The sequence below is a fragment of the Corylus avellana genome, chromosome ca9, assembly GCF_901000735.1.
Source record: "Corylus avellana chromosome ca9, CavTom2PMs-1.0".
Taxonomy (NCBI): Eukaryota; Viridiplantae; Streptophyta; class Magnoliopsida; order Fagales; family Betulaceae; genus Corylus; species Corylus avellana.
In genome coordinates, this window is record NC_081549.1 from 13728027 (window position 1) to 13744958 (window position 16932).

Genomic DNA, 16932 nt, shown 5'->3' on the forward strand with positions numbered 1-16932 from the left:
TACCAAATATCCACCCGACCAACCCCGAGATGAGAGTGCAGACCTGGACCATGTATGGACCCATTCAATGGACCTAGATGGGTTGAATGAGTCTATCAGCCTGTTGCTCAAATTGCAATAAGGAAGACAGTGTAGAAGATAATAGACTTGCCACACAATCCTAATTTCCCAACAATGAATCAGCCAACACCCTTAACTTGCCAGTGATGGTCCTTACCTGCCAAGAAGAGAGGGATTCAATGCCACTATTCTACCAGGATCACACCTCCCCAACGAGTGACTTGGTGAAGGACATACCACATTAAAGAACGTAAATCAAGTGCAATGCTTGGGTATAGGAGGAATGCTTCTCTTCATTCCCAAGACCATCTACTCACCATCTCATGTGAGTGCATCTTGACTTTTTCAAAAAAAAATAATAATAATAATAATAAAATAAAATTAAGACACATAGATGGTGAGTAGATGGTGCAGAGAATGCAAAGGAGCATATCTCTGGGTATAGCCGTGCCCTATCTGCGAACAACACTTGGTTAAAGCCGTATGAGGGAAAAATCATTCCACTTAAGAAAGGGAAGGCCATTCCAAGTACATACATTAAATCCCTAATACTCATGCATTTTGCCGTTCTCTTTGCAAGAAATCTCAGCGATAGAGAAACTCCGCATTTGAGGTATACCCCCATTAACAAATTTCGGCAAGCCGCAATCTTACTTTCCATCTGTTAGTACGATCAACTGAATTAACATTATTAAACTATTTTTTCGTATTGTCACTAGCATCCCCTCCATTACCTCCATCTTCTCCACTCCTCCCATTACGACCATTACAACTATCATTGTCTATTATTTTCTTTATGATTTTTCGTTAATTTTAACTTAGTAAATTTCAATATGTTGATAAAATATATATATATATTTCCCAATCTCAAGCAATTTGAGAAAATAACAAAAAGCAACTCATTATATACCCTTTTTTTTTTTTTCTCTCTCTCTCTATTCATGGAAAAAAAATATCTTATGTCCAAACACAACAGGCCTAAAAATATTTTAGTGAAAAAAAGAGAAAACTGATTATCAAACCGGTTGCCAAGTTTTCAGAGTACTAATGTCAAATGCTTTAATTTGGTGAGTCACTATATATATTGTGTGTGTGTGTGTGTGTGTGTGTAAAAGAAAGGATTAATTGAAAAAAGAAAAGAATAATTACAAAGTTGCATGACTCACCAAGCTATATAGCAATTGATAATGAATTAGATTTGAAGTCAAAAATTAGGTTTGCTCTACACGTATTACATCAAAACGTAGTCACAAGACCTATACCTATCTCCTCTGCAAGCTCATCCCATACAGGAAGAAGCGTCAACACAACCAGGAAAATAGCCGCCACAACAAGTGCTTTCCTCCATGTTCCAACGTCTGTCACGTCATTTAAGCAAGGCTTTTCTGGATTTCTCTGAAAATATATATAATCAACAACAATGGATTACTTGAAAAACCATGAAAAATTCACATTTCTAAGTTTCTATAATTTCCTTATTATTTATATACCTGACATATTAGCACGTATAGTCCCCAAGGAAGTGACAAAGGTCCACCAAGCTGAAATATGAAGAAACATATGATGTCAATCTGAACATAATATATATTTCAAAGAATCAATCATGGAGTTGCTGCTGAGAATCCAGGCAATGAAGCATTAACTATAATATGGTACAACTAGTAGAACTAAAGCACAATGGAAGAATGGAGCTTGGATGATGCCATGGACATGTTGAATACTTTTTCTTTAAGTTTTGATCCCGGAGGAGGGAGAAATGGGAGATTCAAATTAATGACCTCCGCTTCATGAGGCATAGTTTCCAACCGATTGAGCTACCCATTGGGGTTGACCTATAATATTTCGTAACCGACCAATTTGTCTTCTTCATGATATATTATATATAATCAAGTGGATCAACAAATAAATTGGGCATAGCCTTGCCATTGGTTAACATAATACAATGAATGAGCAAAGATGAGTTTTTCCTACCACACCCAATCCAAGCAATGTGTAAGTCGTCAGACCATATCCAATTAGCGCACTTTTTCCAAAAGCACCCTGTAAGAAATATAATCAAAATTATCATTGTGTGATACATAATTCAGGATGATAATAATGATTTAAATTAAATCACTTAAGCTAGGGAAGCTGATTTATTCAACATGAAAAATTGACAAACAGAAAATTTATCTTCTTCAACAAAGGAAGCGTAACAAAATTCACCGCCCCCCCAAAGGCATTTTAAATTCCGTAGAAGCAATTACAGGAGCAAGAAGAAAAGTTGCTTTTCACCATTTCAGATAAGTTGACAAGAATCAGTTCAAAGACTCAAGAAACAGCACAGACAAGTTGTAACACCCCAGTCCCATATTGGGAAGATGAGAAGAAATCCACATAGAGTGGATGGTTTATAGAGATAGTCATGGGTGCTAAGTCCCACATTGCCTAGTTACTAGGTGAAACTGGACTTTATAATGAATTCTAGGGAAGCTCCAAATTGACTAGTCCTTTTGGGGTGATAGCGCAGATATGGCTAGCGTTTTTCCCTGGGTCGTTACAAGTGGTATCAGAGCCACCTAGTAACGCCAGGTCATGTGGTACTGGAGCACTGCATGACGTGAACCTGACAAGGACGTCAGGAGTTTAAGAGGGGGAGTTTGTAACACCCCAGTCCCATATTGGGAAGATGAGAAGAAGCCCACATAGAGTGGATGGTTTATAGAGATAGTCATGGGTGCTAAGTCCCACATTGCCTAGTTACTAGGTGAAACTGAACTTTATAATGAATTCTAGGAAAGCTCCAAATTGACTAGTCCTTTTGGGGTGATAGCGCAGATATGGCTAGCACTTTTCCCTGGGTCGTTACACAAGCAACATTTATGAATACATTTAGGCAGGGTTTGGTCAGAGGTCAAAATTGGTGGTTTGATAAAAACTAGCAATACAGACTATTCACAGCATCGTCAAAAAAATCCAGTGCTCCTGACGCAACAGACACCACACACACACCTCTTCGGGGGGGGGAGAGAACACTAAAGTAAATAATAATAATAAAAATTCCTGAGGAGATAGGACAAGCTTTTATGTTTGACTAAGCCCAAGATAGCCCTTCTTTCATCAACAAACTTAAGATAAATTTCACAGAAATAATGGACCAATAGACTAAAATAAGCCCATGTCAAACAACTTGAACACTAACGTTCTTACCCTTCTCCATTTTCATTGTAAATAAAATAAAATAAAATAAATTGATAGGGGAAGATAAAATATAAACAAACTACAGAAGTTACATTGCATATGGAATGACAAAAATTATTAAACAAACATACTACAGAATATTAAATCATTACATCTATGAGAAAATTTTGTAAGAACATAAAATAAATGAATACTGAAGAGATGTCCTTGGATCAGCACTATAAGATAGAAGGAGCACTTCATTGACAAAGAAAAACATCTAACCGATGAAACCTATAGCACATGGATCTCACCTATCTAAATGATGCAGGATCATCCAAATCCAAAGCAAAGCATCCTCATGGACCAGCTAACTAGTAAGCCTAGTCTTTTTGATGCGGGGGCATGTAGGAAAATTAAATGGAAAAGAAAGATAAAAGATCTTGAATCTGTTGATTTGCACACAAGTGCTAGAAGAAAAATATTTCTTTAAACCTATTAATTCACTTAAAATGGTAGGAATAAAGGCATCAGCGCTTGATTGATTCAAGAGAACACAATGTTGGAGTATGAAGAAAAGCTCTCTAGGAATTCTTATTCAATTTCGAAATCAAATAACAAACCATGGCTTTTTCAAAGAAAACCACAAATTGCCTTTAAATAGGCTACAACACAGTACCCTATGCTAGAAACATTAAAAACAAAAATATCCCTAGAAACAAACAAATACGTATGAAAAATAAACCTAACTGCCATACTACCAAACTACCATACAAACAGGATTCTGCTTCTTCGAACAAGATACACCTTGGATCAACTGAACATCAATTGCAGCTTTGAACAACCAATATTGTCACTTCCCCAATCGACCAATATTTGACTAACCCATTTTGTCACTCCCTTGCTCTATCAATCTTTGACTAAAATGGACTGAAGCATCCAGCCCATTTGAATGAATCACGCCTATTTAATTTTGACTTCCTCATATCCCAAGAAGACACGTACCTTTCATGATGTGTTCTACATCATTCTCCTGTTGCTCAAGAAAACTCGTCGAGTTTAGACTGAAGGAAGCCATGTCATCAAAGGAATGATACTTCAACCACTCATATGTTGACCACTTTTGTCTCGTGGTGATTACTTTATCCTTACATACAAATCAGATTAAACATTTTTCAACAAATCTTGATGCATCATACTTGAATCTCCAAAAAATGCTTTCCACCATCTTCTCCGCCGTTGTCTTCTTGCAAAATTCAAGTTATGAGTCTTAGAAACCTTGTGCTATACCAACTTAAAGTTGAGAACTCTTCTTCAATTTGCAACATAAACAATATATAATAGGCAACAGACTACGATCATCATGTAGCATATAGGCTAAATCCAACCTTTGTATTTCTAGAAACTTTTAGAATCAATCACTGCTCAATGAATTCTTCCCAAATAGGATAAAAATGAAATCTTTTTTATGGATTTTTTCAATCACCTTAAAGGAGGTGGATTTCAACCAAGTCAGCCATTCTTATGAAGTGGCTATGGAGATTTCCAAAGGAAAAGAAAAGGCCATGGTGCTCATATTTGGCTGCTAAGCAACTCCCCAATAGCAAAAATAGATTGACCAGGCCATGTCCCTTCGCTACCGGGTGAAAGATGCATCCTTTTTGCGTTTATTGCAGTTCCTTCTTCATGAGTATTCTAATTGTAATATTCTTATTATTCCTAATAAATCATTTTCTATTGTTTTCAAAAAGTAATCCAAGATTAATATCTTCTTTTTATCACAGGAAGAAATATTAAAATGCTTATTTTTTAAAGAAAACAAATGAATGAGCCTTCATCAAAATTGAGTCCCGGGGACTTTCATTGAGCACTTGATACTTATTGCAATGTTCAACAATATCATCACCATGGGCTAAAGCTTACCTCCACGAAATCTTCATCGTTGAAGTAGTCATTATAGATTGGTGGAGAATTCTAATTCACTAAACATTGTCTCTCAACTTGTTTATCGTTTCTGATTTCCTCATCCTCCACAAAGCCTGGATTGGTGGTGGTTGTTGCAAAGCAGCGTTTAAGACAATAACTTGTTTTTGATAAGTTGTTGAGCCAAAGCATTGATTTATTGTTGTTTTCAAGCAACTTGTTGAGTCAAAGCATTGATTTGTTGTAGCATCTTAGCATGGTCTCTTCATAACTTTTTCCACAGTGGAATCCCAAGCACCAACGCATCCTCTTGATAGCATGATGCAAGAATGTGACTACTTATGATACAAACTGATGCAAGGAGAGAATTGGCTCTGACACCAACTAATAATACATGGAGAGAGATGACTCTAATACCAACTGATACAGGGAGGATGTAGCAAAATTACATCTTGTGTTAAAGAAAAACAAGCTTGAATCCATTCATTTGCAAACAAGTACGAGAAGCAACATCCTTCTTTAAACCAGATAATTCACTTAGAATGCCAAGAATAAAGGAACACTTGATTGATTCAAGAGAACACTCAAGGTTGTAGTATGAAGAATATCTCTCTAGGAATTCTTATTCAATTTCGAAATCAAATAACAAAGCAAGACTTTTCCAAAGAAAACCAAAACTTGCCTTTATATATAGGTTACAACATGGGACCCTGTGCTGGAAACATAAAAGGACAAAAATATCCCTAAAAACAAGCAAATTGATATAATAAATAGCCCAAACAGCCATATTTCTAGATTATTGTTCGAACACGATTCTTGCTTGTCTGAACAAGATACACCTTGGATCGACCATCAATCACAGCTTTGACCAACCCATTATATCACTTCCCTAATCGACCGCTACTTCGACTAACCCACTCTATTACTTCCCCGGTAAACCAATCTTTGACTAAAAACAACCAAAGCGTCCAGCCTGTTCAAACAAACACCCGTGCCTATATTATTTTGACTTCCTCATATCCCAAGAAGACACATAATTCTGCATCACTTTATGTCTTGGCCAAGTCATGTGATTATATTACTTCTTTTTGTTATTGTTATTGTTATGTCTTTTAAGAGATCACATGTTAGCATGTGACTTTTAATGAGCCTGGATAGCAAAGAACAAGGGTTTATGAACACAACTCAAAGTCAAATAGGTGAATTGATCACTAGAGAAATGAACTTTGACCAACAAATCTATGCATAATGTAAACAATTCGTACCTAATCTAGCAGCTGATCGGAATGAAGGGAAAACTCTTGCTATGCATATGACGGCATCTTTTTATATTACTTTTTTTTTTTTTTTTTTGATAATTTTACATAAATTGGCATATCATCATCAACACCTTTTTATATTACTTTTCAAAGAACTAGATCAAATTAACACATCTATTAGATCAGATAAATCTAGAATGCCTCAATAAAAGGAAGTTTTCAAGAATGCAAATACTTAAGCATACAAATGGATTTTCATTAGCAAATATAGAAAATATCTTTCAAATTTTCTCATATCCTAAAGCAAAAGTTCCCCACAATACATTTGTGGCTCTCTGCCAATATATATAACAGAAAACCCATATCTTTTTAGCACCCATGTTATAATAATAATAAATAATGATGCGAACTCATCACAATACACAGGGAAATTCTACCAACAATCATCACTACACAAATTTACTAATACCATCCCACAAGTGTGCAAGATTTATAGTGCCCCTAAAATACATAACCAACCTCATATGTAGATTTTCCAACAAAATCAGATGAAAGTAAGTGCAAGGTTACCTGCACAGCTCTTCCACCGTCAAGGCACCCTACTGGAAGCATATTAAAAGCAGATGTTGTTAAGCCACACCTGCAAAAGTTGCTTGTATGGTAAGCATATTACACATGATGATAAAAAAGAGTAAGATAGTCCCAGAATGGTACATTACCATCCTGCAATTGCGAGAGGATGAATTGAAACTGTTGCAGCATGCATTGCTCTGCACGTGGACATGTAAACCAAAAAGTTTCATAACAAGGATGAGATACAAGTAAAATTTAATGATCATATTAGTGCGCCAGTAAGGCTTCAACCGACCCTTATTGCGCATTTATTAGATTAGTCCAAAGGGGCATCACAGCCACTGAATCTATGAATGTATTCTTAGTTTGCACTTTGCATATCAAACAATGTTTCCAGATCAATAAAGCCATGGAGGCGAGGGACATACACATAACCAAGAGTAGCTCTACTGATGAGTCCAAGAAGCAAAGAACCTTGAAACAACGTGCTTGGAACCTGCACCAAATCTCCTGCAGCATCTTGATTTGATGAGAGCAATAGCCCAACAGCAAACATTGAAAAAGACAGTGCAGCACCAGCAAATGGACCAGCAATCGATATGTCAACTTGTGTACTCCGATCAGGAAGAATAGATTTGAACTGCACAAATTAATAGTTGATAAGCAGAAAATATCCACGTAGGCATACTATATAGACTGTATTTGCTGAAAGTTCCAGCCATTATATATCAATGAATATAACTCACTAGCTTAGTATAAATATCTCTTTTTCTTCTTTTTTTGTAGCGTGGTATGATACTCATGCACCCAACGGTATTTGAAACTGTGACCTAACCTACGACCCCATACCTTTTCTTTGGGTGTGGGAGGAAGGGGGAGGTTGGCATAGGCAACGTAATATATAGATAAGCACAAGATCCAAAAACATCCAAAATCCAAAATCCCTCATCAATCAAAGCAGAATGCAATTTTTTTAACAGAAAAACCCCTTTGACCAAGAGAACCAGAGACCAATTAAAAGGAAAAAAAATAAAAAATGCCTTTCCAGTATTGCAAAGCCCTGTAGACCAGGTTGAAATCCAGAAACAACAAATCATTAATCGCCGATAGAAAGACTATACACCATAAAGAATGGCCAGTCCAGATTGTTCCTGAAATATCACCTGTCTTCATCAGTAGCTAAGACGCTCATATTGTATGCATCTGAAACATTGATGTTGTTCTAATAAGGACTGCGCTAGTAAACAGAGTATCCCAACTCTTTGTTTAAGCAATAAGCATGTATGTGTATCACATTGGAAATGACAACCTAATTAATCACAACACTGTGTTTGCATGAAACAAGGATTGCCAACAAGCATGCATGAATTAAAACTGAAGCTCAACATTGGAAATGACGACCTAATTAATCACATGTAGAAATGAATTTAGACCAGTTCATTATTTCAATTTCACATGCAAAACTAATGCTGAGATGATTGGTTCTTGGTTTATGTTGAGTACAGATGGCGTGTGCAGTTATGCGTGTTTCCTTCACTTTCATATGACAATGAAATCTAAGAATAATTTGGCCTAATTTAGACAGCATAAACATGTCTTAAAGTGAAAGAAGTAAAATAAGAATTTTCACAGCATATAAAAAGAAATTTATGAGCTTATAATAGCTAACTAGCAGGTCAGACTGACACTGAGTATGAAACAAATTTATGGTATAAAATGCAATATGTGCGGTTATACATAGATAAAACAAACACAGTATGATAATACCATATGATGACAATGTTTGTCGTTATCATTTAATCAAGAAGGAAATTCAAAAGGAACTTCTATTTTTTGTGTGATCACCAATCCATTAGCACCTGAGGTTTTATAGTATGAGACCCATTATATACTGTCCATTTCTTTTTTGTCAATAATATGTTATGGTAACATTAGGCCAGAGATTTAGATAATTCTGAAAGATCCCTCACGTTTTATTTCTTTTGATAAGTAAAGATCCCTCCCGTTTACTAAGAATCGCTTCCAGTATTCTTGACTATTTTTTATACTAATTATTTTCCCAGAAATCTTAGGTTGTGTTGAGAACAAAGAAAATGAAGAGGTTAGGGCACACAAGGGACCATCGGCAAAAGAGGTTAAATTTTGATTAAAATTGAAGCACCCTGTTGCAATAACAGTTTTATGGGGTCACTGTTTTAGAGGGACGAGGAAGTTGGATAACTCCAGCTCCAAGTTAAATCGCCAGAAGCAGTCAGTACTAGCCAAAGAGAGATCCGTAGCTTTAAATGCCTAAATACTAGATTTCCTCTTCCATCAATAATACCCTATTCACTCGTATGGAAGAAAACATTTAACTTAAAAACCAAGAACAGATGAACTTGAAAGATGAGAGAAATGATGTCTAAAGTATTGGTCATGAAGATGTCAAATAACCATTTAGTGCTGGATGTGTTCACCAAAATATGGGAATTGGTCTTGACCATTTAAATAACCTTTCAATGCTGGATTATCAATATAGATATGGGAAATTGGTATTGACCAGTTGAATAACTGTTCAATTCCCAGCAACTTTACAGGGTCATAAAGAGCCCTCCTTCCATGCATGAGGAGGGCATTACTAAATATATGAAGAAAAGGAGAATTAAGAACTGGCTTGCATTTCATTTGTGTATCACACTCAATCATAGAAAATTATACTGCAACATTCTCACCAAGAGAACAAAATAAAAACTAAGATGAAAACCGTGATCATATCTTGTTTATAAACCCCAAAAATAAAAATAAATTCTGCCACTTAATGTTTTTAGGTCTGGAACCGACATACAGAAATAATTAAATATACTGACCTGAGTAATTGCACCAAAGCTGCCAAGGGTAATGTTGGGAATGAAATAAGGAATGCTTAGCTTTACTTTCTTCGGGAAAGCAGCCAAAAAGTGCCCAACTTCCTGAATGTAAATATTTTTATCATGTGGAAATAAAACAAAAGATAACAATTGAAGACAAATAAAACAACAATTGATCAAATTTGGTAACATTCGTATCACTTGAAGAAGAAAATTAATCAAGAAATAGGTGAAAAGATAAGAAAAAAATATACACATGGTTGATTATGAGATTATCAATTGCTGAAAACAAACACAAGTTTTGATATTCTCTTTCACTCAGAATCTATAGTTCTTGTTAGCAAATTGAGAGGTAGAAAATTTAACTTTTACCTCTTTAGTAATTAGTCAACTCAAGATAAATGGTTTTGGATGCATCTTTCAACATTGAACTGGTGAATACAGTCTATATAGTAGAAAAGCCAGGATTCTGGTTCATAGGGGGCAAAATTAAAAGATAAGTTTTTTAAAAATTAAAAAATTAAAAAAATATAACTAACAAAACTTAAAGGCTTTCAAACTTCACAAATTCAATCCCTCTTTCTTTATGATTGAACATTTTGATAGAAGCCTTGTGGTCTTTCTCTCTCTCTTCAGAGTCCAATTTTTACTCTAAAAATGACATGTTTGGTGGAGTAATTGATTCAAGCTATAAGAACAAAAGCATAGTATGGACGGTGGGGTAGAGACCAATCGGGCATGTGTCTGTCTTTTTCTTCCCATGCTAACGCTTGTACTCTGATCTAGCAGTTGATGAGTCTGGAAGCACCTGTTTCTTTGTGAAATTACAATTATGACTCCACCTTTTCAGCCTTTGGCCTTCTTCATACGCACTTTTTTGCTAAATAAACATGTTCTACACACTGGCCTTTCTATCAGCACACTACCCAAAACATATTCCTTTATTGGAGCCCTAACAGAGAAAGTGAAGACAAAGACTTATGTAAAATTCTTGCTACGAAAGTCACTCCACTAGTTAAGTCCATGGTAATTGGGCTGATTTAGTTACACCCTAAAAACAGAAAGAGAGAGACTTGGGACCTTGTTAGCACACAATCTGCTAACTTTCCCTTTATTAGTGTCAAAGTCACTGGCTAAGTAAGAGATAAATAAGGTCACTTATATTAAGAGAGAGACACTGGCCTAATTAAACTTGGGTTGCTTTTAAGGGGGTCAAGAATCGATAGATGGGATGGCTTTGATAATTATCTTTATTTTAGTATTTTATTGGTCACAGAGAGCGAAAATTGAAAGGCAGAGTGAGAGAGAGAGGATTTGCATGATCCATTTTATACTCATTATTTGAGTTAAAACAAGAGCCAGAGGCTTTGACAAGGGAGAGAGTAAGAAGCTCGTCGTTGTTTAGCATCTTGGCACGGCCATCTCCCCAAGAAATGTCAAAGTCTTGGTAGAAATCTCCTGCAGAAGAAATCACCAAAGAGCTAACCAACACCGAGATTAGCTGACCAATTGAACAAATAGAAATGAGTGAAGCCATTGGTTGATGTATCTATGCCACAAACTAGAGGTAAAAATGTGATTTTGGTAGAGCAGTGAAGCTGGGTCCTTTTCTTGAACTGAGATGGATGTGCCAAAGCCCAAGAGCCACAGTTTATATATTGGGGTGAAAAGAGAACAGAGAAAAGGACAAAAGAGAATTATTTTCTTCCTCTAACAGCCATGGGCGACAAAGGGGTGGGGCACTCCCCCGCGGGTTGCAGTCTGTACCGCTTTTCAAACCTACGATTATCCCATCCCCACTCCACACCTGATTCAAGGCTCAAGGGTAAAAAATCTGCACTGCTGATTTGGGTTTATTAGTCTAGCACATTTTACAACATGGGCACTCTGACAATTAGATTCTCCAAATAAAATATGTAACCTCATAAGCATTTTTTGTGAGATTATAAAAAAATAAAAATAAATAAATAAAAAAATCATATATTATACAATAACGTGTGTCACAGACTCAATATCAAAATAGGCTACCGAATGTCATTTCCTGGTGTTTTCCATGGTTTGCAAATCACGTGATTTTGGTATGGGACCTAGGAACTTTTAAAACTCCAGGACAATGTACATGACCCATACGTGGACAGCTTTAGCGACACAATATCAAAATAAGGTATCAAAATATATTTTTCTGCAGTCTGCAAATGATGTGGTTTTGGCATGGAACCTTGGAATTTTTTAAGCTCCAGGACAATATGTGCAAAACATACAAGGATAGCCTTAGCGAAATCTGAAATCATATGATTCCAATAGGAAGAATGGGGTTCTGACTTTACAGACCCTAAACCTACCCACCTCACCCCATCCTTTACCACATGAGCTAAGGGCCAAAAATGATCAAATGGTTAATTATCTTCAAATGCCACAAGCAGGTAATATAATAGAGCTTAATCTGCACTCAAAATAAATAAACTTACAAAATGGCAATATGGCAATATATAGGATAGTTTTAAGGTATAGGGAGGGATGGGAGACGAGCCTAAGCTACATCTTGTAAATTGGAATCAAGTATGTCGTCCCCTTCGGTACGGTGGGCTTGGCATTCGTAAGTTGCATCAGTTTAATCAAGCTTTCCTGGGTAAATGGCTTTGGAGATATGCAAATGAGAGTAAGGCTCTGTGGTATAAGGTTATCAAAGCTAAATATGAAGACCAGGATGGTGGGTGGTGCACAAAGGAGGTTTCGGGTCCCCATGGTGTGGGCTTATGGAAGCACATTCGTCAAGGTTGGAATTTTTTTGCCAAAGGTATTCGTTTTGAGGTGGGGGTGGGTTTGAAAGTTCGTTTTTGGCATGATATTTGGTGTGGGGACTCCTCTTTGAAGCATGCTTTCCCGTCCTTGTTTAGCATCGCCAGACATAAAGAAGCTTAGGTGAAGGATAACTTTATTTGGAGGAATGCGGCTGTCGAGTGGAATGTCATTTTTGTGCGGCCCGTACAGGATTGGGAGATGGATTTGATTTCTTCTTTCTTTGATCGGTTGTACTCTTGCAAGATATCCATAGGTTCTGTGGATCGTATTCGATGGTCATCGTCTAAGAAAGGCAAGTTCAAGGTTAAGTCTCTCTTCAAGGCCTTGTCCAAATTTGACCATGAGGTGTTTCCTTGGAAGAGCATTTGGCGTACTAAAGTGCCTTTGCGAGTGGCTTTTTTCGGGTGAACCGCGGCCTTAGGCAAAATTTTGACTCACGACACCCCGCGAAAGAGGAACCTAGTGGTAGTGGAGTGGTGTTGTATGTGCAAGAAGAATGGAGAGTCAGTCGATCATCTTCTTCTCCATTGCGAGATCGCAAGTGTTCTTTGGCATACTATTTTTGATCGGTTTGGGTTGCATTGGGTCATGCCTTGCAAGGTGAGGGGCTTGTTCGATTGTTGGTGGTCGGGAGGCCGTTCTCGAAGCGCGGTAGTGTGGAAGATGATCCCTCTGTGTCTTATGTGGTGTATTTGGAATGAAAGGAATGCTAGATACTTTGAGAACTCCACTAGGACTATAGAAGAATTGACTCATTTTTTCTTCTTTACTTTGTATTCCTGGACGGCTGCTTGGCTAGCTCCTATAGGGATTAGCTTCTCTGATTTTCTTTTTCATTTTTCTCCCTCTTAAGCGCTCTTTTTTATACTTCCCGTGTATGTGGGTTGCGCCCCTCTGAGCTTTTTTATATCATAATTACTTATCCAAAAAAGGTAAGCACATCAGTTCCTATAAATCTACAATAAAAAAAAATGAACAATAGAAGCAACAAAATAGATTAAGATCTGCATAATAAACATAGCACAACATGTTATAATAGAAACTTTTCCCAGTGAAATGCATTTATATAACCAAAATAGACAGACAGCAAGACAGTTTTGCTTACATGAAACAATAAGACTCCCAAAACACCATATGCTAGGGGCAAAGCAGACTCCACAAATGGAAATAGCAGTTCCATGTCTGGTGGTTCAATAGCATTTGGATCTGTGAAGTATTTCACAACCTCTGGTGGAAGCCGATTGAGCTGCTTAATAAGAAATATGTAATCAATGGTATGTCTCCAAAATGACAAACAAATTGATAGTTGATGAACAATTATGATCGTAAACATATGATAAAAGAGAGTGTGCTAACATCTACAGGAGAAGACTACGATGTAAACTTGTATTTGCAATCATATACCTGAGATGCAATTCCTAACTCCACAGAGGAACCAATGGTTAGAAGGAATAACAAGAGAGCAATCACATACTGCCAAAGTGTAGTTGGTCCCGGCTCTGAAACCTCTTTTCGCAGCAAACCAAAGCTAACACGTGGACCGCCACGTGGGTCGGGTCCTTCTGAATTGGGTTCCTCAACCATAAAAAGGTTGTACTTATGACCTGTGACCTCGACCAGCTGACTTTGAAGTTTGGCAAACACCTCTTCCCTCTTTCCCCTTAAATTTCCAAGGAACAGAATGCCCTCACCAAGGTCTCCAAATGGTTCTTCTTTAGTGACCCAGAAGGTAGAATAGCCAAAAAGCTTTTCCTTAATCAACTTTACATCAGCAGAATCAACCTTCTCGGGTCCAAGGAGTTCCATCAGTTTAAAAGAGTCAACTTGGAAGTTATTGTAAGATTGTCCAACCGGAGATATACTTGGTGGCTGAAGAAGGAAACATCGGTAGACTCGAAATCAGCAGAGACATCTTATATTACTGTTAGACATAAATGCATAGGTCATTTTTGTCTCTTTTAATCTTTATTTTCCACTACCATCACATGATATAGCACCAAATGAATCACCAGCCAGCTACCTTGCAAGGAACATTGGTAGATTAAAAAACTGGGGCCTTGTTGAAACCAATGGCCTCTTGGAGACCTTACAATAATTTCTTCCAGAAAAGAATTTCAATTTGACAATTTTAATGACCCACACCAACACTGAAATTGAGCATTTGAAAGACACTCCCAAGTGAATCCTATACAAGCCATTTTCGTTTTTAATCTTAAATATGTAGAAAATCTAAATGTTCTAGTAAGGGCATGCGGTTACCATGTTTTAAAACAAATTGAATTCCATTAATCCTAACGCTATGCTTGCTTTCAATTTATTCATCGAGTCAAATTCAACTCTGAATTTTTTTTCAAAAAAAAAAAAAAAAGAGGCCGAGCTTAAAAAAACAAATTCAAATTAAAGAGTAAAAACAATACCCTCGATGAAACAGAAGCAGGAGGCGTCGTTTTCTCCGCATTGAACTCCTCTGCCGCTTCTTCATGTTCGGTCGTCGTCGTTGCCGCCGCATTCGAATCTCTCGAAGCGTCACTACCACTCTCTCCATCTCCATTGCTTCCATTGTCAACGCTAAAACACCTAAACCTACCTAAATTTCTGTACAAAGTCTTCCTCCTCAACCTATACGATATTTCTCTGCACAAGAAACATGAATTCCTGGAACCGGTCAGCTCCGGGAACCGAAATCTCCCTCTGGGAGCACCGGAACGAGGGATTGAAAGGAACTTGAAATCCACGGGCGTAAAACTACAGCTCGTGAGAGTTCCCATTTGAATCAAGAGCGAAAAGAAAGAATCTTTGAAAATAAACGATAACGGCGATTCAAGAAGGCGTTTGTTTCAGGGCTGCATTCGGGAAACGAGACGAGATTCTGTGAATTCCAATGGAAGGAAAATGTGAAGCGGAGAGAGTGGAGAAGGGGGAGCAGAGGGAGATGTAGACTCGGAGCACGTTTGGCTGTGGCACAATATCTATTGCTGGATTTTAAAAAATATATTTTTCTTTTTCTTTTTTTGCTATGGCTAATGTAACAGAAGCTGACGAAGCTGCTTGTGGCGTAGTTGATATTACATGGCGGGGGCATTATAGGTATTTTTGTTTGGAAGACAAAAGTTGGATAGCACCATCCAATAGGTGAGACTTTAGAAAGATACATATATCATGTGTGTATGAATAAATATATAGCCCTATAACGTTTTGGCTTTTAACAAGTGTTCCCACTCCAAACTAGGAAATATTTTACTAAGCATTGAACTCCTAAAACCAAAACCCACCAAAATAATCAGCTCTCAAACGGGTCTTTTTCTTGATTGGGGCTTGAGAGAAAATGTGATGTTGTCCTTTGGTGCGGGGAGGAGGATGTGTCTTCAATAATGCAATTGTCTTTGTTGACCAAAAAGATTAAAGTAGACTAAAAAACAATTACTTAGGCTCATTCTTACATGGATATCAAAAGGACTTGTTTTGATGAGCATGAGTTGGTAGGCCTCCCTAAGTACACATTATTTGTAAGACACAACATATCTAGAGTTGGTTTAAATACATGAAAAGAGAAAAAACAAACTTTAGCAAAACTGTTTTGGTGCTTGATGCCAAGAACAGTGTTGCGTATGCTTTTTTTATAATGCAATACAACATACAATATGCATGGCAAGTCGAAATCGTGTACAAAGAAAATGGCAAGCTCCAATTTGTCCTACGTAAAGTAAGGGATGAAATATGATGGTTGTGCGATACATAAGGAATGAAAATATTTACTGTAAGGAAACTTTCTAACTTGAGGTCTAATTTAGTTTGTCAATATAATCTAATGAGTTGTGCATATCTTCACCTCCGCCAATGACATTCTTTAAGGATGGTCCTTGGATTGTAGCTAATTTTGTTGGATGTGAGATGCTCGTGATGCTTTCTTGGTGTTGACAAAGTTGGTTAACAAAATATGCAATGTCGGGCCTTGTGAGAGTTACATACCGGAGAGCTCCTATGACATGTCGAAATTCAGTTGGGTTGGGCAGCACATCACCATCAAATTTTGATATCTTTGGGCCAACAACATAGGGTGCTCTATAAGGCTTGGAGTCTGTCATTTGAGCAAGGTTTAGGAGATCAAGAACAATACTTGGATTGCCAAAGGTGCACTCCATCCGCGTCACAAAGGGCTTAGATGCCAAGAAAATATCCAAGGGAGCCAAGGTCCTTCATGGAAAAGTATGATTTCAATTTGTCAATGAGTGACTGCAATGATTCGCTATGAGAATTATCTTCTCGACATAAACTAAGAGAAAAATATGAACATTGCTAGTGTGAAAAAC

General features: G+C 37.2%; 1 protein-coding gene across 1 annotated transcript; it reads right to left on the reverse strand.

Annotated features, from left to right (window-relative positions):
* Positions 1 to 1202: 1202 nt before the first annotated feature.
* LOC132161826 (probable zinc metalloprotease EGY1, chloroplastic) lies at positions 1203 to 15617 on the reverse strand. Its single transcript, XM_059572022.1, has 10 exons — positions 15040 to 15617; positions 14027 to 14491; positions 13728 to 13868; positions 9821 to 9922; positions 7403 to 7614; positions 7121 to 7171; positions 6972 to 7041; positions 2032 to 2100; positions 1551 to 1601; positions 1203 to 1455 (listed from the first exon to the last, which is right to left on the reverse strand). Exons 1-10 carry the CDS (start codon positions 15388 to 15390, stop codon positions 1297 to 1299), a joined length of 1671 nt encoding a protein of 556 aa, XP_059428005.1. The 5' UTR covers positions 15391 to 15617; the 3' UTR covers positions 1203 to 1296.
* Between the last annotated feature and the right edge of the window lie 1315 nt (positions 15618 to 16932).